Source organism: Lynx canadensis, chromosome B2 (genome assembly GCF_007474595.2).
Source record: "Lynx canadensis isolate LIC74 chromosome B2, mLynCan4.pri.v2, whole genome shotgun sequence".
Lineage (NCBI taxonomy): Eukaryota > Metazoa > Chordata > Mammalia > Carnivora > Felidae > Lynx > Lynx canadensis.
In genome coordinates, this window is record NC_044307.1 from 105,579,770 (window position 1) to 105,602,529 (window position 22,760).

The 22,760-nt window shown below is 40.8% G+C and overlaps 2 protein-coding genes across 2 annotated transcripts in view; one reads left to right on the top strand and one right to left on the bottom strand.

Moving 5' to 3' along the window:
• Positions 1–7,344: 7,344 nt before the first annotated feature.
• TRAPPC3L (trafficking protein particle complex 3 like) overlaps positions 7,345–22,760 on the bottom strand; it is a 39,457-nt gene continuing 24,041 nt past the window's right edge. The window contains exons 4-5 of the mRNA XM_030316212.1: positions 11,986–12,171; positions 7,345–7,464 (exon numbers count right to left, since the gene is read on the bottom strand). Coding sequence (XP_030172072.1) covers positions 7,345–7,464; positions 11,986–12,171 — 306 coding nt within the window. The remainder of the gene's footprint in view (positions 7,465–11,985; positions 12,172–22,760) is intronic.
• On the top strand, positions 14,419–19,615 carry CALHM5 (calcium homeostasis modulator family member 5). Its single transcript, XM_030316209.1, is given in 4 exon segments — positions 14,419–14,672; positions 14,675–15,075; positions 18,517–18,822; positions 18,824–19,615. Coding segments are annotated over 4 exon segments (927 nt in total). The 5' UTR covers positions 14,419–14,536; the 3' UTR covers positions 18,908–19,615.

The window sequence follows — 22,760 nt, forward strand, 5'->3', positions numbered from 1 at the left end:
CGAGCAGAAGGTACTCTCATCTGGCTTCCCTCCACCTCCACCTCCACCAACACTCTGAATCTTGCTTCACAGGGAAGATTGAGGCCACAGTTCATGAGCTCTGTCAAGGTCTTCCCCTAACGTGTCCAATCCCATCCCCAACCATGAGCCCTCTCGCTTTCGTTACTCTCTTCTCAGGGGATAGGGTAGTTTTTGTGCAGTTCAGAGTCGGACTGTTTTGATCTGGATCCCAACCCCTTCTACCTCCTCAGAGCCTTGCTTCCTCGGTCATTTCCTGTCTCCTATAGCTTCAAATGCCTGCATTCTTAAAAAAAGAAAAATAAAAGAGCAACAGCCACCCAGTATCTTTACACCAAGTATCTTTTGTTTCTTTCCATTCACAGTCAAATTCCAAGAACCATCTTGGAATAATCACATGGTGACTCACCTCCTGCTGACTCCTCAATCCACTACAACAAATCTGCTGCCTCCGTCTTGCCCTGAAATTGCTCTGAGGCAGAGACATTCTCCTAATCAAACCCAATGTCCTTTTTCTGGCCTTTCTTGGCTTTTCTGTGGCATCTAATGTCTCTGCCCACTCTGCTCTCCTTGAGACTCTTAGCTTTCATGTAACCAGTTTCTTCCCTCTCCGTCTGTGAATGGAAAGTTCGGTCTCACCTGTGCTCTTCGTTCCCTGGGGCCTCTTGAATGGTGGTATTTCTACAAATTCTTTGTTCCTTATATTTCCTGAGGTCCATGCTCTCCCCAGATGTTGCCATCCACATCCACTGCTTCTACTATTATCCGTGTACTGATGACTCCACAGCCTGTCTTCAGTTCAGGCCTCTCTTCTGAACATCTGATGTTGTTTGGATGCTTCAAAGGCACCTCAAACTCAAAATATTCAAAGCTTATTAGCTTCTTTTCTAAGCTGCCTCCTTGTGGTCCCTCAGCCTCCCAAGAGAGACAGGAGACACTCCAGAGCCATTGCCACTCCTACTACTCTCTAGCCTCTTTGATGCACTGAAAGCGCCAGCAAATTGAACTCCTTGGTAGTTTCCTGTCCAGCTTTGTCTTTGTTATCAACCTAATGACTCGCAGATTGTTATGAAAATTAAGTGACACAGCATATAATTAATGTGCATAGCACCTGATAAAAATCTTAATTGAATCCCAAACCAAGAAAGTAGCATTTCCAGGTGCCTCTGTTGTTTGATATATACAGGCCACAAGGAATTAGCGTTTCCTCTTTTAAGCCATTAAACTCTATGTGATTCATGCACTGCACAGAAACAGCAAAGTCACTAAGTAGTCTGCTGGCTTGAAAGATAGAGGCCACTGAGAGTCTCCGGAAATCGGGATTGTTCTGAGTTTGCAATCCCCAGGTGAATCCTGAAGTGATTTAAGTTTCCAGGAAAAATAGTTGACGTACCAGAAATGTATGAGTTTTGTTTGTTTTTAAAGAGCTACCACTGATTTAAAAGGTCTTCTCCCCGTAGGATCTCCCCTTTCTGGGACTTGTGTGCTGGGTGGATGCACACTATCATGCCGGTCTCTCTCTATTCTCTGTCTCCCACAGCCCTTTTCTTTCTGTGAGGAGGAGAGCTGTTGTAAATCCAACTTCATTTCGTTGAGCATTCAACCATGTGAAAAATGTAATAATAAAGTTTACTCTCTTTGGGGCGCCTGGGTGGCTCAGTCGGTTGAGTGCCCGACTTCGCTCAGGTCACGATCTCACGGTCCATGAGTTCGAGCCCCGCATCAGGCTCTGTGCCGACAGCTCAGAGCCTGGAGCCTGCTTCAGATTCTGTGTCTCCCTCTCTCTCTGGCCCTCCCCCCATTCATGCTCTGTCTCTGTCTCAAAAATAAATAAATGTTAAAAAAAAAAATTAAAAAAAAAAGTTTATTCTCTTTGCTATTCTCCAATATGATGCAAATCATCTGACCTTTCACATACTAATTATGCAGTGAAACATAACACTACTCGCTAAAAGAATACAGTAAATTTATTAGCTCATGTAACAGGCAGAATTTTCTTCTTTCAATCCATTCATCCTGGACCTCTGCCCTATGTCAGCAGCAATGGTTGTGGGCTAGGGAATGCCATGTCCTGACTGGCTTCGATCCGACTGGCAAGGCAGTGATTTTAAACTGGGAAAGAGCCACTGTGCGCGGGTGATAGCAGTGGAGCAGGGGATAGAGATGACTTTTCCTGAAGGATGGGTGGCCTAATAAAATGGTGGACACCTCAACAGGAAAGTGTCATTCTATTAGTGGAGATATATGCAGCTAACAAATACCCATTACATGAAGCATAATGAATGTAAAGGAAATGGAAGGAGAACAAAGGATTAAGTAAAGGAGTTGCTGGAAGATTCTTTAGGAAAAAGAAAGAAGCATATGTCGTGGCAACAGAGCTTCTAGAAGAAAAAAAAACGGAAGACAAAAGAAACTGAAGGAAGAAAAGCAAAGAAAGATTTAATTGGGAAAGAGTTTCAGTTTGAGGGGGAACAAGGAATTATCCTAGGACATTTATTTCTTACCTGTTTTTAGTGAAGGATTTCCAACTTTTGATGTGTTTTGTTTACCTCCTCCTCTCTTAATGAAGCACTTAAAAAATAAAGTTTTGCTAGTGATTGCTATGGCCAGGCCTTATTCTCAATTTTAGGGTGACTATAGCTGATAGAATCAGTACTGGGTGTCGCCTCGATTATAGACTGGCACGTTATACTGCTGCAACCCCTTTCCTTCTGTCTGTTGACTGTTTTGCCATAGCCACTGTTGATTAACCACTGGTCATGTCCAGCTAAAGTTCTGGAAGGTTTACCAGAATGAAGAAATATAGCAACTGGACAGATTTTTTTTTTTTTAATATGCAACCAAGCAGAATAAACAAAGTTTGCCTCTCTTTTTAAAGAAGGAAATGTTTGTCATACCAGGTTTCTAGGGCTGGGAGGCTACTGCCTTCATCATGGACTTCAGTGTTACTGAGGAGAAATTAATTAGCCTCCTTAGCTGGTGGATGAGACAGTGGAATATGATCACCACTCAGTCTACAGTCCCAACTGACAGACCCTTAACAATGAATAATACGATCTCTTCCAGCATTTACTTGTTACTTAACATTTAGCAGATCTTGATTAAAGTGGCCTCTTTGGTTACGAAAGTTTTAATGACATTCTCTCACTTCATGCATCTGTTTTCCCATATTTCTACTTTGATCCTTCACAAATGAAGAAGAGGGAACTTTCCGCTTATTCATAATAGTCCATTCCAACTGCTGAAGAGATCCAGGCTTCTAATAACTAACGGATGAACCTAAGAGATTTGAGAAAACAATAAACAACTGTGCAGGCTGCTGAAGGAAGTATTTCTGATTCTTGGCAACTTTAAATAAGTGAATAGGCAACCACAGCAGGTCTCCCCAGTAAACAGCTCAGGCAGCAATGTGGTGATGTCATTTGAATAGCAATAAACTATCTTTCTGCCCCCAACCTTTCTTCCTTTTTGGCTTCCCTCTGCACTGATCAGGGTCTGGGGTACAGAGTGAAGGCCTTTATGAAATAAAAATATTCTATACCTCTTTAGTTACACCGTGCAACTTCCACAAGGCCTTTATTAGAAAGACTCAATTTCAGGGGCACCTGGGTGGCTCAGGCGTTAAGCATCCGACTTTGGCTCAGGTCACGATTTCATGGTTTGTGAGTTTGGGTCCCACATCAGGTGAGCTCGTGCCCCACTTTGGGTGAGCCCTGCTTTTCTGTCTCTCTCCCTCTCTCTTTCTGTCTCTCTCTGTCTCTGCCCCTCCTCGGCTTCTCTCTCTGATGCTCTTTCACTTGCGCTCTCTCTCTTTCGGAAGAAAGAAAGACAGAAAAAGAAAGAAAGACTCAACTTCACACAAAGGGAGTGAAAATACACTTGGAACTCAGAGGATGGTGTGCACCTTTTCCTTAGTATGAAATCTTTACCTAGAGGCCTCTCTGTTTTTATGGATCACCACTAAGCATTTCATTGATCTCTGATGGTCTCTGAGAAAGACCTTTTTCTTTCTGTCTCCTTTCTCCCTCTCAACGAACTTGGATCCTCCCCATTAATACTTTGTGTCGAAGGTGAAGGAGACCCTACAGGTCTGTGACTGGGAATTGTAGACTTGTGCTGTATATTAGAGTAGCCACTAGCCACATATGGCTACTGAACACTTAAAATGTGACTAGTGTGACTGAGGAAATGAATTTTTAAATTTAATTTAATTTTAGTTCATTTAAATTAAAAAAAATTGAAGCTATTAAACACAATTTTACTGTTTTGGTAGGACTACATTTCACTGTAAGCTTTGAAAATTTACCATTGAATTGAGATGTGCTAAAAGTGTAAAATATAGAGTTCAAAGACACTTTTTAAAAGGATGTAAGTGGTCTCAATAATTTTTTTTAAATTTTTTTAACGTTTTATTTATTTTTGAGACAGAGAGAGACAGAGCATGAATGGGGGAGGGGCAGAGAGAGAGGGAGACACAGAATCTGAAACAGGCTCCAGGCTCTGAGCCGTCAGCACAGAGCCCGACGTGGGGCTCGAACCCACAGACTGCGAGATCATGACCTGAGCCGAAGTCGGACGCTTAACCGACTGAGCCACCCAGGCGCCCCATCAATACTTTTTATATTGACTGTTGAAATAATATTTTGGATAATTAGTCTAAAAAAAGTATATTATTAAAATTAGTGTTCCCTGCTCCTTTTCACTTTTTGAATGTGGCTATTCGAAAATGTATCTATGTGGCTCTAATTCTCATGAACAGCATTTTTTAGATTCTCCCATTCTTCAGGATGGAGTTCTTACTGAATACAGTGTTCTCTCTCCACCTGTGGTTTTGCTTTCATCAGTCAACCTCAGTCCGGAAGCAGATGATACCTCTTTTGAGTTCTGGTCAGAGACCCATAGTAGCCTAACACCAGGTCACAATGCCTGCATCTCATCACATAGGCATTTTATCATCTCACGGCATCACAGGAGGAAGGGTGAGTACAGCACACTAAGATATTTTGAGAAAGAGAAAGCCCACATTTACACAACTTTTATTATAGTACATTGCTATCATTGTTTTATCATTATTGTTATAAATATCTTACTGTGCCTAATTTATATATTAAGCTTTATCACAGATATGTATATATATAGGGCTCAGTACTATCAGTGGCTTCAGGCATCCATTTGAGGTCTTGGAACATATCCCCTGGGGATAAGGTGGAGGGGACTACTGAACAGTCTTGTCTCTTGGTGATATAGGTCACTGTTTATACCATAAATTCAATCCAAAAGGCTGGTCTCCCTCTCTAAGGTAAGGGAAAACAAAGAACGGAGAACAAAACTCATCCTGAAACCATCACCCGTTCTAACACTCAGCATCGGAGTATCAGAATCAGCTGTCTTCAGGTGGGTGGGTAATGAAGACAGCGGCCCCAGGGAGTTTGGATGGCTGGGTTGGGAGAGAAAGGAGAGGAAAGTGTAGACAAGAGAATACTGCAGAGCATGGAAGTGTACTTGAGTGCTGATTGAAGAGAGAGGCCCTTAGACATGGGTACTTTGGGTTCCTGGAGAGGTGAGTGTACTATAAAGGAGAAAGAGGAAACTGAACAGAAGATGGAAACATCCCCAAAAGAAGTTTTGGGATGGATTGCAAACATTCTTCTGGAGGCATCAGTTTAAAATACGTGGCACTGTGATATCCCTTCTGATGTCAGGTAATATTCTTCCAGATTCTATTCCTGGTCGTCCGTGGAACTGGTTTGAAGTTCCTTCCGTGGTTGCTACAGCTGCCCCAGGGACTCTATTTGATCCTAATACCCACTTCAATGTCCTTTTGAAGAGACAGCTGGGTAGGCAGGGAACAAAGAAATTCCTCATCGTCTTCTAAAGTCCAAAAATGTGGAATTTCAGTGGTTCTTTTAAAAATATTTCTTTCTTTAAGCTTATTGTTATTTTTTAAATTTATTTTGAGAGAGAGATAGAGAGCGAGGGGGACAGTGGCAGAGAAAGAGGGAGACAGAATCCCAAGCAGGCCCCATGCTGTCAGCTCAAACTCACACACCGTGAGACCTGAGCCGAAATCTAGAGTCAGATGCTTAACCGACTGAGCTACTCAGGGGCCCTACAGTGGTTCTTGATGCCATTCAAACTCATTTATATAATTTAAGATATGTATCATGTCCAACCGTGCCATTTTATAGATGAGAGAGAGTGTGCCTGAGAGACTATGTGCCTTTCCCAAGATCAGCCACTAATTAGGATCACCTGAATCCACTAGAAAGAGACTAGTGTCTTCAGGCTGGAGGGATAGTGTCTTCAGGCTCCCGAGTCCAACTGAAGTCTACCACTCTCATATCACTTACACCAGTTTTAACTGATGGGCCCATACTAATTATAGCTTACTTGTAGTTTCAGTTCTCTGAAGATCCCACTAGATCCCGGACCGACATATAGGCTACCTGTATGCTGATGGTCTGGTAACGATTATTGTGTCCAGTACATTTTGAATTTTAAATATGTTCTGGGCACAAAGTATGCTTTGCAAGGTGTTTAGGGGATAAAAATGACAGCAAAATTTCTAACTTAATAAGCTTTGGGGTAAGAAAGTACTTTCCAAAAAACATTATTGACCTCTCATTTTAGAGATTTTCTGGCTTGACCATCGGCAATATTTCATGAGAAAAGGAAGAAATGTGGTTAATACTATCTAAAAATTAAGTTAATTAAAATTAAATGCTATTTAAAAATATTTTAAAATTAACGTCCAAATAAACAGCTTGCCTTGGTATTTATAAATCAAGAGAGAGCAACTTTGGGAGGCTAAAGTGATTAACCAAGCCAATATACGAGAGAAATCGTATCCATAGTTTCTCAAAAAGATGGAAAGGTATTATAAATGGCACTGTTTCTATACAGTATCTAGAAATTATCTCTATATAGTGAACTCTGTATTGTATCATTTCATCTATTTTTCCAATGAGAATGGGTAGATATACTAACTGAGTAGCTGGTTGTGATTTTTTTTCATTGCCATAAGTAAATAAATCAATAGACTCTGTTAGGACGAACTATATGATATGTGAAATTCATGTATCCCATCTTACGAAGAGTTATTTGTAGATGTAATCTTATGGACATAAGATTAAAAATGTGTGATTTATAAACAAAGAAAGAAAACAGGTTTAACTCCTAGTGCCCTGCACTTCAAATTTCTGGTGGATATAGAAGCCTTTTAAATCCCATGCTATTATTAAACAATTCAAAATTTCTATGGTTATATACGTTTAGATAATATTAACTCCTCAAATGGCCACCCTGTGGCGTTTTGCATGCAATTCTTCATTTTTTCCGTCTGTATTTTTTCTCATCTAGCTTTTTCAGAAATGTTATTCCTATTTCTGTCACACGGTCGCCTTTCAGTGTGTCTTGCAAGAATGTAACATCAGCAGCCAAATGAACCTAGGAAAGAGAACAAAACAAAACAAAACAGGCATGCATCATTTAGGTTTAAAAAATTAAAAAAACTCTATTTTTTTTCAGCTTTATATAACCAATAAGGGGCTCACTTTCCTTATGGAATGATAAAAAAAAGAGTTTGCTTCATGGATGAAGGGCCCTTTACTGTGTGTCCTCCAGAGATGATCTGGCTGTGGGTCAGCTCTGTGGTGTGAGCCTGCAGAGAGAAGGGTGGTCCAGGCCACGCCCAACCTAGGGGATTCCGGGGCAAGTCAAGGGACATGGGCCCACTTTTGCTCACAGTGCAGAGCTCATCTATAGCCTTGACCCGATGTGCCTTGTCAAGCAGAAATTCCAAGGATAAATGGATTCTTAAATGATTTCTTTCCAACGAACTTGCTATCAATCATTCTGTCATCGGCCAAATAGCATCACTTGTGCTAACAACATGTAGCAATCACAACTTTGAGAGCTTTGAAAAAGTATCAACTAAATAAATTATAAATATAAAATTAAAGATTGAAATTACAGACATGAATATTTGATATCCAGCCCTTCTTTTCTACCATAAAGAATTTCCCACTTTCCATACATTGAAGTGATCCCACAGGGCTTACTTGTCTATTCATTAAAATGTATTCACATAAGAGCATCATATTGCTGACCGACTACCCTTGACAGAGTATCTGTTCAGCTATTTTAAGTCCTGGTGATAAATAAGATAAAAGCAAAAGTACTTGGTAAAACAAATAATAAGTGAAAAAGCCTGGGTTTAGTAGGCAATTGAAATATAGAAGCTATGTTCACCTTCATTTTCCCCCAATAAGATCTTAATATAGAAGCTATGTTCACCCTCATTTTCCCCCAATAAGATCTTTTTTGTCTTTGTCAAAATTTGTCAGAAGGTCAGTTAAAATGAGCAAGGAGGCTACGTTGAAGCTATTTGGATACCTGAGGCCACATGAGGCCTGATAGCTATTTGTCAAATAGCATATAGAATCAAATGTTGTCCATGAAAACTGGAGAATTATTTATCTTATTTTTGCCTTTGTTTTATGGTTCCTCCCTTTGTCTGTAAGCTCCCAGAACATCTCCCTTCCTCTTTCTTGATTTCTTGATTATAGGGCAAGCCTAAAAAATTGGTAGGACAGAGCATGGAAGGTCTGTGTGAATAATACATTATGGCTATTGTTTTACTCTTTTGGATTACCTGTTATTATATCCTTCCTCTAATTATCACAGATAATTGAAAATTATATGCATGCCTCATTATCATGTCTAATCTTTGGCTACTCTCTGGTCCCACCACTTTTAAAAGCTCAGCTTCTGGAAAAACTAGACTTTGTGGACTGTTACCTCTTTCTAAGTTGTCCTTGATCAAGAGTTTTTGACAGATTGTCTTCTTCCTTCAGGTTCTCATCCCACTAAGGTCCTTCCTGACCTTTTCCTTCCTACGTGTTGTGAATATTTTTCAGGTCTTGTTTTACTTAGCATCTCTGCTGTCCTTGATCTTGGGAATCACTCCCTCTTCTTCTTCTTTTTTTAAATTTATATCCACGTTAGTTAACATACAGTGTAGTCTTGGCTTCAGGAATAGAACCCAGTGATTCATCTCTTACACATGACACCCAGTGCTTATCCTGAAAAGTGCCCTCATTAATGCCTGTCACCATTTAACCCCTCACACCCCCCAGCAAACCTCAGTTTGTTCTCTGTATTGCTCTCTCTCTCTCTGTTTTTATCTTATTTTTCCTTCCCTTCCCCTATGTTAACTGTTGAGTTTCTCAAATTCCACATACAAGTGAAATCATATGATATTTCTCTTTCTCTGACTGACTTATCCACTTAGCATAATACATTCTAGTTCCATCCACATTGTTGCAAATGGCAAGATTTCATGCTTTCTCATCACTGAGTAGTATTCCATTATATATATATATATATATATATATATATATATATTCTTATCCATTCATCAGTCGATGGACATTTGATTTGGGCTCTTTCCATACTTTGGCTATTGTTGATTGTTCTGCTATAAACATTGGGGTGTGCATGCCCCTTCAAATCAGCATTTTTGTATCCTTTGGATAAATTCCTAGTAGTGCAATTTTTTGGGTTGTAGGGTAGTTCTATTTTTAATTTTTCGAGGAACCTCTTGAAATACTCTCCTCCTTTGTTTCTGACTCCATTCTTTCCCTGTATTTTCCCACTTCTGTTTATTCCTTCTTGGTATCCTTTGCAGTCTTTGTATTCTCTCTTCAACTTACTCATTATGTTTTATTGCTTCCTACGGTTCCACCTGTGACTTCTTTTCCTTCTTACTCTACACACTTCCTAGGCATCCTTTGACAGTTCCAATGACTCTCCAGCCCACATCTGTGGCTTCCAGACATGTAAAACAACTGCTTATTGAATATCATCACTTGTTTGTATGTTAGACACCTCAATTCTAGAATCTTCCAAGCTGAACTCCCCACTTTATCTTTCCCAACCCCCAGTGTACCCCTCCTTGTTTTGCTCTCTTGGTTAACAGTACAACCATCTTACAGGTTACTCAGAACCTTAAATAATTCCTGAATCTTTTTCCTAATCTTATCTCTTTCAGTCAACTAATAACCTAGTTTTAAGTTTAATTAGTTAGTAATCTGCCTTATTAATGTTCACATCGATCTCCTCTCCACTCCTATTGTCAGGGCTTTATTCCGGTTTTTCTTGAGGTTACCATCATCAGCTTCCTAACTGCCCTCTTCTTCCCTCCAGCATTGTACCCTCCTCCTATATACTTTCACTTTGTTGACAAAGGGATAAAATTCCTAAAACACAAATTTCAAAATACCATTCCCTTCTTTATAAACCTATAATGGGTCTCTGCTGCTTTCAATATAACAATCTTTAGATTGTTCCCAAGGTTGTCATATGAATGTGCCCCACCACTTTTTAAAAATCAGGCCTTTATTGAGGAGGGCACCTGTTGGGATGAGCACTGGGTGTTGTATGGAAACCAATTTGACAATAAATTATATTTAATATAAAAAGTAAAATAAAATAAAATAAAATAAAAAATAAAAATCAAGCCTCTGTAAAGAACTGAAACCTTACTCGAGACAATATCTCAATCTACATGTCACCTCTATGGAATTAATTCAAGTTTCTCATTCCTTGAATGAAACATTCTTTATGTGTCTTTGGACATGCTATTCCTTTTACCTGGAACATTATTTTCCCCTGCTTCCCTTACCCCATGGCCTTCACCTTCTATTTATCCTAGTTTCTCTAAGAAGTTATCTCTGCCCTACCAACCACCCCAACCCAGGTCCTCCCCTAGCCATTTATCCACACTTTTTTACACATCTATCTGACTTCTTTACTGGACAGAAACTCTTTTATTATTATTATTTTTTTTTAATGTTTATTTATTCTTGAGAGAGAGAGAGACACACACACAGCATGAGCAGGGGAAGGGCAGAGTGAGAGAGGGAGACACAGAATCTGAAGTAGGCTCCAGGCTCTGAGCTGTCAGCACAGAACCCAACGTGGGACTGGAACTCACGAACCGCAAGATCATGACCTGAGCCGAAGTCAGACACTCAACCAACTGAGCCACCCAGGTGCCCCTGTACTAGACAGAAACTCTTGAAGGGCAGCAACTATGTCTTATTCACCTTGTACGCTCAATGCCTTTTTTTTTTTTTTTTAATAATTATCTGGACTTAGATTTGTTTGGAAGCACAATTATTTACTTACTTTTCCACACAAATTAAATTCACTAGAAAATTGCTGTCAGTGCTACTTTTTTTTTTGATAATGTAATTCCTACATTTCAAACTATTTTTCAGGCCTTTTTAAATCTCTTATTTCTTTTCTCTCTTCATTAATTTTTATTTTTAAAATATCTTTTTTTTTTTTATAATTTGTTGTCAAACTGGCTAACATACAGTGTGCTCTTGGTTTTTGTATGTAAGCAATGAATCACAGGAATCTACTCCCCAAACCAAGAGCTCAGTGCCTTTTCACAGATGCGAATCACCTCACCGTCTTTGTTCAGTCAATGAATAATTCAGGTGTGGAAGCCAGCCTCCAAAATCGACTGCAGTGATCTTTGCCTCCTGTTATTCACACACCCTCAGGTAGGGCCCTCCCACACAGTACCAGGGCCAGCAGCACCTGTTGTGACTGTATCTACCAGGGAGCCTATGTGGCAAGGACTTTCATGAAGCCTCTAGCCAGCTGCCAGGCAGCCAGTGAGACCACGTGAGTGAGCATGGAGGTGGATCGTCTAGCCTCAGTCAAGTGTTCAGGGACTGCAGCCCTGAAGGGACCAACAGCCGGATCATGTGTGTATTACGCTCTGAAAGGCTGTTAGCCACAACCACCTAGCAAAACTCTTCCGGGATTTCTGATTCTTAGAAACTGTGTGAGATAATAAATATTAGTTGTTTTAAACCGTTGTATGTGGGGGTAATCTGTTACACAGCACGAGATAAGGAATATACCCAACACAATGAAATAGATATGCTTTACCATTTCCAGGGCACCTCTGATAATCCCACAGAGTAAATTGCAGTAGCACAGAGACGATCGCCCGGCAGGGAGCTCTTCCACAAACTCCACCAGAGGATTCTTGTCTAAGATCAGGGAAAATTCAGTTCTGCTTGGATTGTTACAGGTCACACTTGGTGTAATTCCCAGGTACATCTTAAAGGCAACCTAATAAAAAGGGGGGAAAATCTGCTAAAAAACTTGGTCTGGAACAAGTATCTATTATTAGCAAAGCACACAGATATTCTGTTCCAGGCAGTGCAGCACAATGGTTAAGCATGTGGAGTTTGTAGTCAGCCAGTGTGGGCTCACACTCAGCTTTGGCATGTACCCACCCTATGACCTGTACAAGTCTTAAAGAGTTTTATTTTTATGGGATATCCTAAGGGACTAGTTTTCTGTGGAAGCAATATGCTTTATGAAGCAGAGTTAAGCATTATTTCTCAAAAAATCTTTTTCAAAAATAAATATCCTTCAGGAGGGTAAGAAATTAAAATATCAGTCATCAACATCCCAGCATGATAGGTGTCATGTGAGCCTAGTAAAGGGTAAGATCCTGAATGAGAAGGGACGCAAGACATATCCACCACAATGGGAAGGTGATAGAGTAGAGGGTGCTGCTGGACAATCAGACTCAAGGGTGTGCTTTGGAAAGTGGAGGAAGTCATATCACAAAGGATGACTAGTCTCTGAGAAGGAGCAAGGGATAGTGGTGGTATGATTTACATAAATGAGTCATAAAGTAACTTCTGAAAAAAGTCTGCTTTATTGAAGGGCTTACAGATTTTTACCATGTTGAGATGGATAAAATCTTGGAGACTATTTCTTTTATACCTCTAGTTTCATAAGTGAGCAGGTTGCGATTCAGAGAAGTCAAATGACATGGCCAAGCCCATGCTATTGCTCAGTCCCTTGACTTCTGGGCCAAGGAACTTTCTTTTCACCAAATGCACTGGAATTTGAAGTTTATTATTGGAAACTTGTGAACTTGTCTTTCAAGTGTCTTAATTATTTAATTTTTTAAAAAGGTTTATTTATATATTTTGAGACAGCATTAGCAGGAGAGGGGTAGAGAGAGAGGGAGAGAGAGAATCCCAAGCAGGCTCTGTACTGTTATCATACAGCCCCACCATGGGGCTCGATCCCACGAATGGTGAGATCATGACCCGAGCTGAGATCAAGAGTCAGACACTTAACCAATTGAACCACCCAGGTGCCCCAATTAATTTAATTTTTAAAATTAAGAGCAGTATAGGACAGAAATGGAAACAATTTTCTTAAATTATTTATAGTTAGAAGTCCTGAAAGGTTCATCATTCATTCAATAGGTACTCACTGAACACTGCATTTCTAGCACACAATGCGAGTTCAATAACTATTTGAAAAACAAATTATTAAATGAGCATCCATTCGGTGTTTGAGACCATGTTTAGGCCCAGAATACAAAGGTTCATAAATATAGTTCCTGTTTTATAAGAGCTCATAGTAAAAAGGTATTAAAAAAACTGCAATGGTGTAAGTCCTGCAAGTACATACAGTGTTCTATATTAGGAAGCAATCCTGCAAATACTCACAGAGAAGGAAACTGCTATTCTGTTCATGAATATTGAGTGAGAATTTGCCAGGTGGACAGGGTGGGAGTGGGAGGTGTTCTAGGTGGAGGAAACATGTCATGGGCAGGAAATACCATGATCAAGTTCAGGGCAGACTGGTATTTATCAGTTGTGGGTAGCATAAAGCCCCGAAGGTGTGAGTAGGTTAGGGCAGAATTGAATTTCCATTTGAAGGATCTCCTTTGTGTGAGCTTGGAGGATGGATTTGGGTTGAGGGTAGGGTTGGGCAGGAGGTCAAAGGCAGAGATAGTAATCAAGAGGTTACTAGGAAAGAAATGATGAGGACCTTCTCATTTTGTCTTTCACTGAAAACTCAAATGCTCCCTAAACTTTTCCATAGAAATTTTAGGTAGCCCAAATCCTAAAATTTGGCTCAAATCTCTGACACTAGTCAGTTTAAGAGGACACACAAAAAAATGAATCTTTCAGGTCTTAAGGCAAAGTAGCAAAAGTAGCAGTCTTAAGTAACAAGGGAAAAATCATCATGAGACTCCTGGCCTGGAGACTAGATTTGGCTCTCAGTGAATTGGCTGAGACCCATTTCTGCTAATGTTGATTCCTCTGGCTGGAAAATTCCTAGACTATTATTTATAAGATTGAGAATCTGAAAAAATTCTGATTCTCAATCCAAGCCATATGAAAATAACATAAAATGGAAGCTGTGCACTCTGAATGTACTCAGATTCTCAGTGTTTGGGCCCCGGTTCCGTGGCACAAAATTCACCAGTAGGAGGCGTTATCTGAGCATGGTTGGGAAATACTCATTCCTAGGCAATGACATTGTTTCCTTATCTGGCTGAATTCAGTCTGAGAAGGAGGACTGTTGTTTCTAATGAAGAAGGAGCTCCACCCTCGGCCACTGCCGCAGCTGCTCTGCCAATAAATAAGGGCAAAGCGTTTTCCTTTTGTGTATCTTCAACATGGATGCTTTTCAGGGGATTTTAAAATTCTTCCTCAACCAGAAAACTGTTATTGGCTACAGCTTCATGGCTCTGCTGACCGTGGGGAGCGAGCGTCTCTTTTCACTGGTGGCTTTTAAGTGTCCCTGCAGCACTGAGATGTGGTCTATGGGCTGGTTTTCCTGTTTGCTCCTGCTTGGGTGTTACTGATCCTGGGATTCTTTCTGAACAGCAAGGCGATGAGGCTCTTCACCGGCTGCTGTGTGAATCCCAGGAAAATCTTCCCCAAAGGTCACAGCTGCCACTTTTTCTATGTCCTCGGCCAGATCACTCTGAGTTCATTGGTGGCTCCAATGATGTGGCTTTCTGTGGCTCTGCTCAATGGGACTTTTTATGAATGTGCCATGAGCGGGACCAAAAGTTCAAGACTCCTGGGACTGATTTGCAAGGGCAAGCCCCAGGAATGCTGGGATGAACTTTACAAAGTGTCTTGTGGCAAAACCAGCATGGCCCCCACGGACAACGAAGAACTGAAACTGTCCCTGCAAGCCCAGTCTCAGGTAAGAAAGGACAAACTTGCCTTTTTCTCCCCGCGCAAAGTATTCTGTCTGTACTCACTTCCGGCAGAGCTGAGTCTGAATCTTGTTAGAACATTTTGAAACCAAATGGAAATTGGAACATCATGCAGCATTAAGACAATCTCAGGGAAAGCTTTTTAGAGGTTGGTGGCTCCCTAAAATTGCTGATTGCATTGTCTTTTCCACTTCCAAAAAGAAAATATCCTCTGGGTTATGCGTATGTAAATACTTAAGTGCTTTAAAACAATCTCTCCGGGTTGACTTTGTAAATAATGCATGACGCTAACTCATAATTGAGCGTTAATGACAGAGCTGTAATTAGAAATTACTGCCTTCTATCAATTATTTTCAAACTGGTTTCTCAGAAAAACACACATAGCATTCATCTATTAAAATATAGCTGAACCAAATGAACTCTTATTTTTCAAAGCTGCACGTAATATAATTAGTGTAGAGATTCCCTCAAGTGATTTCTGGCAACTGTTATCTCTGCGTATAAATATTGTCAGGATTGAGAAAGATTTCCTGTCCAAAATGGGAGGTGGCAGTCTTTAAATAGCCTTCAGTGAAAAGTGACGGTATTCTCTAGGGAGGTTAGGTCCTCCGCTCTTTGCGCTCTACAGGTTTTATTTAATAGAAGGAAATTGTAGCTTTACCTAATTGACACAGGGAAGTAGCTTGTCATCCGTCCAGGTACGTGAGCACAAATCCAGATGTGGAGCCCTGCCCTGGCCTCAGGAAAAGACTGAATTCCTACTTGGGAGTAGTAGGATTATGTTCCCCAAACCAAAACAACCAATAAGAGTACATAAACAGATCCACAATTTCTCAGGAATGCTATTTGTTTCAGAATAAAGGCGCTCAAAATGGTATATTTTTACTTTTTCAACAAGGATGTGCCTTTTCAACAACACATCAAGGCAGTCTGGTTTTACAATCATACTTTCCAAAGCTGGTTGGCTGTATGGTCACACGGTACTTTTTTCATAAGCTGATAAGCTTCAAAAATGCCCCACAACAAAATCTTTTGTTTAATGCATAAAGCTCGTCTTAGATAAAAACATTCCAGGATCCCAAATGTCTTCCTTCTTTTGTTGAAGGAAGGTACTAATTACAAATGTTATGATACAATGAGCGATTTATGATTTATGTCCTCAGGCACCAGGCTCTATTCAGTTCATGCCAGATCCAAACACTTATCACTGTGTGAGCTTTTCTTCTCTAAACACAGGCATAAGGAATTATGAATATCCTGTCATAGCTTATCCTGGGCACACTACGTGTTTACTTTTCAGCAGAATGAGAAAGACCCGGGGCTGATTTCTAGGGGAGGATGCACACGGGATGTAGACAAGGGGAGCTATATCAATGACAGCTGCTGACCACAGTGGTTCAGCCAGGCAGGAGCAACAGGGAATCCAGACCAATAGTTGGATATGTGGGTGGGGGTGGAAAAAGTTCCCTATCCATGGCAGGGGGGGGGGGCGGCGCAAAGAAAGAAGAGATCCAGCTGGATTTCTAACTTCTATTCTTAAGGCAGTTAGAGTGGACAAGTGGCAAGAGCTTGGTCTTAGAGTTGGCTAGCCTTGGGTTTGAATCCTGACTCCACCACTTACCAGCTCTGTGACCCAGAACTAATGGTTTCACCCCTCTGAGCCCCAGTTTGCTCATAGTTGGGAGTAATAACACCTACCTTGGAGGGCTGCTGAACAAGGTGTAGAGATGAAGGACACAAATGGGCATAAAGCTGTTGACTCACAGTAAGTGCTCTAAATTAATGAGAAAACTGCCAGGGTTTGAGAGAGGAGACTCATGAAGAATGGAACATATTGAGGGCTGGTGTGAGAGCATCCACCATGTCTATTTAGATCTGGATACTATGAATTGGGGAAGAACAAGAGGGCTCAGTGCTCAGTACTCGGAGCAAGGTAACACCAAAATGATGCAATGTGGAAGGAGGAGTCTGTAGTTGATTGAATAGTATAGCTCAGGCAGAGCTGGCTCAGATGCTGAGGTGAGACGGTCTGCTGGCCTGCAGGATGTCCGGCTGTGTGGAAAGAGGAAGGTAGAAGAGGAAGAGAAGAGGTAGCCAACCACAAGTGATTCAAGGTAAATATGAAGACTTTCACGTGGTGGAAGCTGTGTCTCATTCATAAATCACGAAAGAAAGATACCACGAGTTCAGTAATGCTTTTACGTGAATATATAACATCTGAAAAATTGCAGCATGTGATAATAGCTAACACATACTGAATTCGTATGTATGTCTACACTGTCTCATTTCAATTCCCCAAATTCCCCTCTGAGGTGGGTAACCCCCATTTTACAACTGAGGAAATGAGGCACCCATAGGAAATGAGAACACCTGTAGGAAAAGGAAGGTTGAGATTTAAATCCAGTTAGTTCCACTCCAGAGTTGGCATTCACGTGGAGTCTGAGACCCTCACAATGCCTCCACAGTCTGAGCCAGAGTGTGGGAACCACTGGTTTAAAGCATTGCAACTTATTTGTAGTTCTGTTACGGTCTGAATGGGTTCATTTGCAGATTATTGCTTCTATTTTCAAACAGGCCCATTTGCTGAGAAATACTAAGGGTCATTGAAAACGTCAAGAGAAACTGTGAAAGGGCTCTGTTAGTTGTCCAAATATGAGATTAATTCCAATTGTGACCAATGCAATTAGAGCAACAAAAAAGTTTAGAAGGTAACGTCGAGCTATTTAGAGTTCTGCTTTTAAATTCAGGGAAAAAAATGCCACCTGAACCAGTTTTTACGTAGGAATTTTTTTTTCTAATTACCAAAATTCTGAACCAGTAATCCTGAAGGTTTAGAATGACGCTGAGGTTCTTTTTCTTTTCTTTTCTTTTTTTTTTTAATGCAGCTTTTCAATTCTTCTGGCTTCAGTTTCCTTATTGTATTATGCCTGTCTCACTTGATCATGGGTAATGAGTAATGCTACTTCTCTCAGAGAGGGTCTGTTGTTCTCTGCAAACAACGTAACATGGAAAAATCAGTCACTAGCCATGAATGTGTATTTATCAATGCCTGAAAACTCCTGGCTGAGGAATTGTTCATTTGTGCAAATGACCACACTTCCACACGCACAGAATTCTTTCCTTTAATAGCTATTTGAGGGGTTGGTTTAACTGATTCTTGGATAATTTACATTTTTTGCAATTTTCCATTTGCTTGTCTTCTGGCTATTTCTTTGTATACCGGCAACGTTGGGTAGGATGGATGATAGAGATTAGGTAAACTCGAACTTTATTTTGACTGTTACAAAATTAACATGAAGTATTTCAACTGAGCTATAGCAATGCCTGTGGTGTTAACTCAGCAAACACTTACCAGTAACACCATCCCGGCTCCCTGGGAAGTGGCTTTGCTTCTACATGTCCTCACTGTTTCCTTCTTTCTTTCTAAGATTCTAGGATGGTGCCTGATTTGTTCAGCGTCTTTCTTCTCTCTGCTCACCACTTGCTATTCTCGCTGCCGATCTAAAGTCAGCCACCTGCAGCTGAGTTTTTGGAAGACGTATGCACAAAAGGAGAAGGAGCAGTTGGAGAATACATTCCTGGAGTATGCCAACAAGCTGAGTGAGCGAAACCTGAAGTGCTTTTTTGAAAACAAGAGGCCAGATGCCTTCCCCATGCCCACCTTTGCAGCCTGGGAGGCTGCCTCAGAGCTGCATTCTTTCCACCAAAGTCGGCAACACTACAGCACTCTGCATAAGGGTGGTGGAGGATGGTCTGGAACATAGCCCTGAGGACGATGAGACCACACTGGTACTTGTGGGTACTGCCCACAGCGTGTAGTTCATCTACCACAGGACTCATGGTGTTCAGAGCTCATTCTGACATCTTCGGCTGCATCGACAGCAACCTGTGTATCTCTGTGTTTTCTCGCCGTCAGTGTTTCCTTGAAGACAACAACCCAAAGAGAAGCAGCGTTGCAGCTCCTGAGGGAAGGCTGTGTCAGGATGTGCTCAAACTGATGCCGAGTGACGGTCAAGGATGGTGAGAAAGGTGCTCTTCCATTGGTTGGGGGTTGGGGCTCAGTGGCTTCAAGTTCTATGATTTTATGGCTTGACGAGACTCATGCAAGAAGGTCTGCTGCTCTATATAAATATTGGTCATGGCATCTGGGAGCAGAAGTGGTGACTTGTGAGTAACCAAGATCCTCTTAACTGACTGCTATAGACAGTGGGGTCAGTGGTGCGGGTCAGCGGAAATCCTCGTCCAGCAAATCTATTCTACTGCCTTTCAAGGACGTATGAAAATCTACCATTTGGAATTCATTTCCTTGGAATCTGAAGACAGCGGTTTTCAACAATAACACATTGAAAGGATATGGTGCTTAAAATTTAGAGCTTTTCACATGTTTCCACTGTGCTCTGAAAGCATGTCCCTATAGGCAGGGCTGTATTATGACTTTTGGGGGCCCTAGGCACTCTGCCTCCGTAGACCCCTTTTTACTTTAAACGCGCACATGCACACACACACACATATGCATGCACATACACATTTATGACTGTATTAATATAAATACAAATAAATTAATATTATATACTAAAATACTTTTTCAACCCCAAAGTTCATTTTCTTCTAATTTTAAAAGAAATTAAAAACACTTTTGGAACCCCTACAAGTATGGTGGTTTCTGGGCATAGTGCCTACTGTGCTGAATGGGTAAGTCGGCCCTGACTGGAGGTCTGGGGAAACTGTCAAAGCAGTGCTGGTGTAAAACTGTTTTGTAGTTTTATATTTATTAGAAATGATGCAAATTTTGCATTCTACTATGTTATATACCCACATTAGTTTAAATATATACACACACATATATGTGTGTATATAATATATATAACACACACACACATATATACATGCATATATATATATATATATATTTTTTTTTTTTTTAAAGTTTCCCTAAATCTCTGAGTGGAATTGTGTAAAGAGGCACTACATTTTACACTGTGCTCGCACTCTGTATCACTAAAAAATCCTGGCTCCCTAGCTGGACAATCCTGGGAATGAACCCTTTATTACCATGGAACATTACCCCAAATTGAAGACAGGACCCTGTAAGTGTTAAGACCTGGAACATATCCTTGGGAAGTTAGAGGAGCAGGGTCAGGCGTGTGTGTGTTTAGGTGGGAGAGGGGAAGGTGGAGGATGTAACGTCGCAATATATTTGTAATATATTTGATATATTACTTGGATTTTAAACACGGTATGTGATTAGTATTTAACAAATGGCTCCTAAAAAACACCCTGATGTGAAATGTTTGCCAATTTCTATGACGCAGATTCAAGTTTCCAAGGTGAGGTCGCTGAAGGTGGAGTGGGGAAGAGATGCTAACTGCAGGCTCTCCTGAGCCTGTGAGCTTTCAAAGAAGGTCTTAAAGCTAGCATTTTTTTTTTTTTTCATTTACGTTGATTCTAACCAAACCAACTTCACTGCATCTTTGGTCCTTCTGGGTTTCACTCTAATAAAAAACTAACCATGGTAAACGAAATGTGGCTCAATGGCTCTAACTGGGAGGTGGAATCTTATCCTTCTCCCCTTGAATCTGGCCTTAGTGAACCAATAGACTATAGAAGTGAAGCCAGATTGTGGAAATGTTGCATCTTATGTCTTGTCTCTGGTAATGCTCAGCCTGGCCAAGCCAGCCAAGTGGAGAGGGAGACGCCATTACAGCCATTCAGACTTTGAGCCACCACTTCTGAGGCTGCAGACATTGTAGGGCACTCTCTAAATCTCTGACCCAGAAAATCATGAGCTTAAATAAACGTTTGTTGTTTTCAGCCACCAAATTTTGGGGCACTATGAAGCAATACGAGGGCCTACACCAAACCTAATACATGAAAATAAGAATTTATTAAGGGAGAGAAAGTAGAGGCAAACTGGATTATACAAACTGGATTATACATAGGTTTACACAAAGATTCTCTTATACATTAGCTTTTCCTTAGTAGTTTCCTCCTCTAGATTCCATTTAGCAGTATGTCCTCTATGGCACGCTTTGATAGATGCTGAATACATTTCTCCCCAAAATTGCTTCACTAAAGCCTGAGATTAATTTGTAATTATTTCTGGTTAAATGTGTTTTGAGAGGAACATACTTCTGTGGGTTAAATTCTGTTTAAAATAAACATGTTATTGGGGCGCCTGGGTGGCGCAGTCGGTTAAGCGTCCGACTTCAGCCAGGTCACGATCTCGCGGTCCGTGAGTTCGAGCCCCGCGTCAGGCTCTGGGCTGATGGCTCAGAGCCTGGAGCCTGTTTCCGATTCTGTGTCTCCCTCTCTCTCTGCCCCTCCCCCGTTCATGCTCTGTCTCTCTCTGTCCCAAAAATAAATAAACGTTGAAAAAAAAAATTAAAAAAAAAAATAAAATAAACATGTTACTGAGAGGAGTAACATATGATTTGTCATTAATACCTAGAACAAAATGGGAGCAGAGGGCACAGGGTAGGTTGGCCTTGAGTAAACTAGAAACAGATTGTTTTCTAGCTTGCTCCTCAAACCGTTGTCTTCAGACCATCAGCATCAGCATCACTAGGGAGTCTGTTAGCAATGCAGAATCAGACCCCATCCCAGACCTGCTGAATCCAGTCTTCCTTTTAACAGAATCTTAGGTGATTCCTTTGCAACTTAGATTTTAGAAGCACTAGAGATAGTGGTCCTCAAACTTTCAGCTCACCCAAAAATCATCCAGAGGGCTTGCCTCACACAGAGACGGCTGAGACCAGAGTGTCTGATTTGGTAGGTCTGGAGTGAGGCAAGAGAATTTGCATTTGTAACCAAGTTCATATTGTTGGTCCAGGGATCATTTCTTGAGAACGGCTTTAAAAGCACAAAAGCAGGCCATGCTGGGGAAGGCAAGGCTAAAAGAGAATCTTGGGCTCCACCCCAACGCTAGTGAATTAGACACCTTTGTTGTGTTGTTATCAACCTGTCTGGGAACATGGGGTGCCTTTCCATTTATTTCCATTTATTCAAGGCTACCTTTTGTCCTTAGAAATATTTTAAAGATTTCCTCACACATTTTGTAAGTTTCCCCGCATTTGTAGGCTATAGTTAATGGCTTCTTTTTCCATGATGTCTTCTCAGTCATTGTTATTCCAGTACATGAAAAAATTATTTCTTTATGCACATCAATTTTGTATCATTCTACTTTTCTTTTATTATTTATTCTTTGTAGAGCTTTTCAGAATTAGAAATAACCATTTTGCAACCCTAGTGATGTAATGGATCTACACAATAAATAATGAATTCTAAAGTACTAGGTGAAAGCATAGTGGGATGGGGACTGTGTCACATGAGGCCACTTATCTCCCTTAGCGTCCCTAAAAATGGGATAGCCCGATATTCTGTGCCCCCTTATGCCATGCAGTGCAAGAGTAAGTACACAGCGTCACCTGTCAAGTATCGTTTCCTAGGAAATTAAGTCTGAATCTAATCAGGTATTAGACCAAATTGTCACTTTATAGGGAATACAGGCAAAAATCTGCAAGTTAATTAGCACCATGAAGAAGCGACCAAGTAAATCTATGATACAGGACATTCTATTTGACACATGACCCAGTTTTTCACAAACCAATGGCATGAAAAAAGGAGAAAAAAATGAGACACGAGAGACATAAACAACCAGAAGCAACACGTGGGC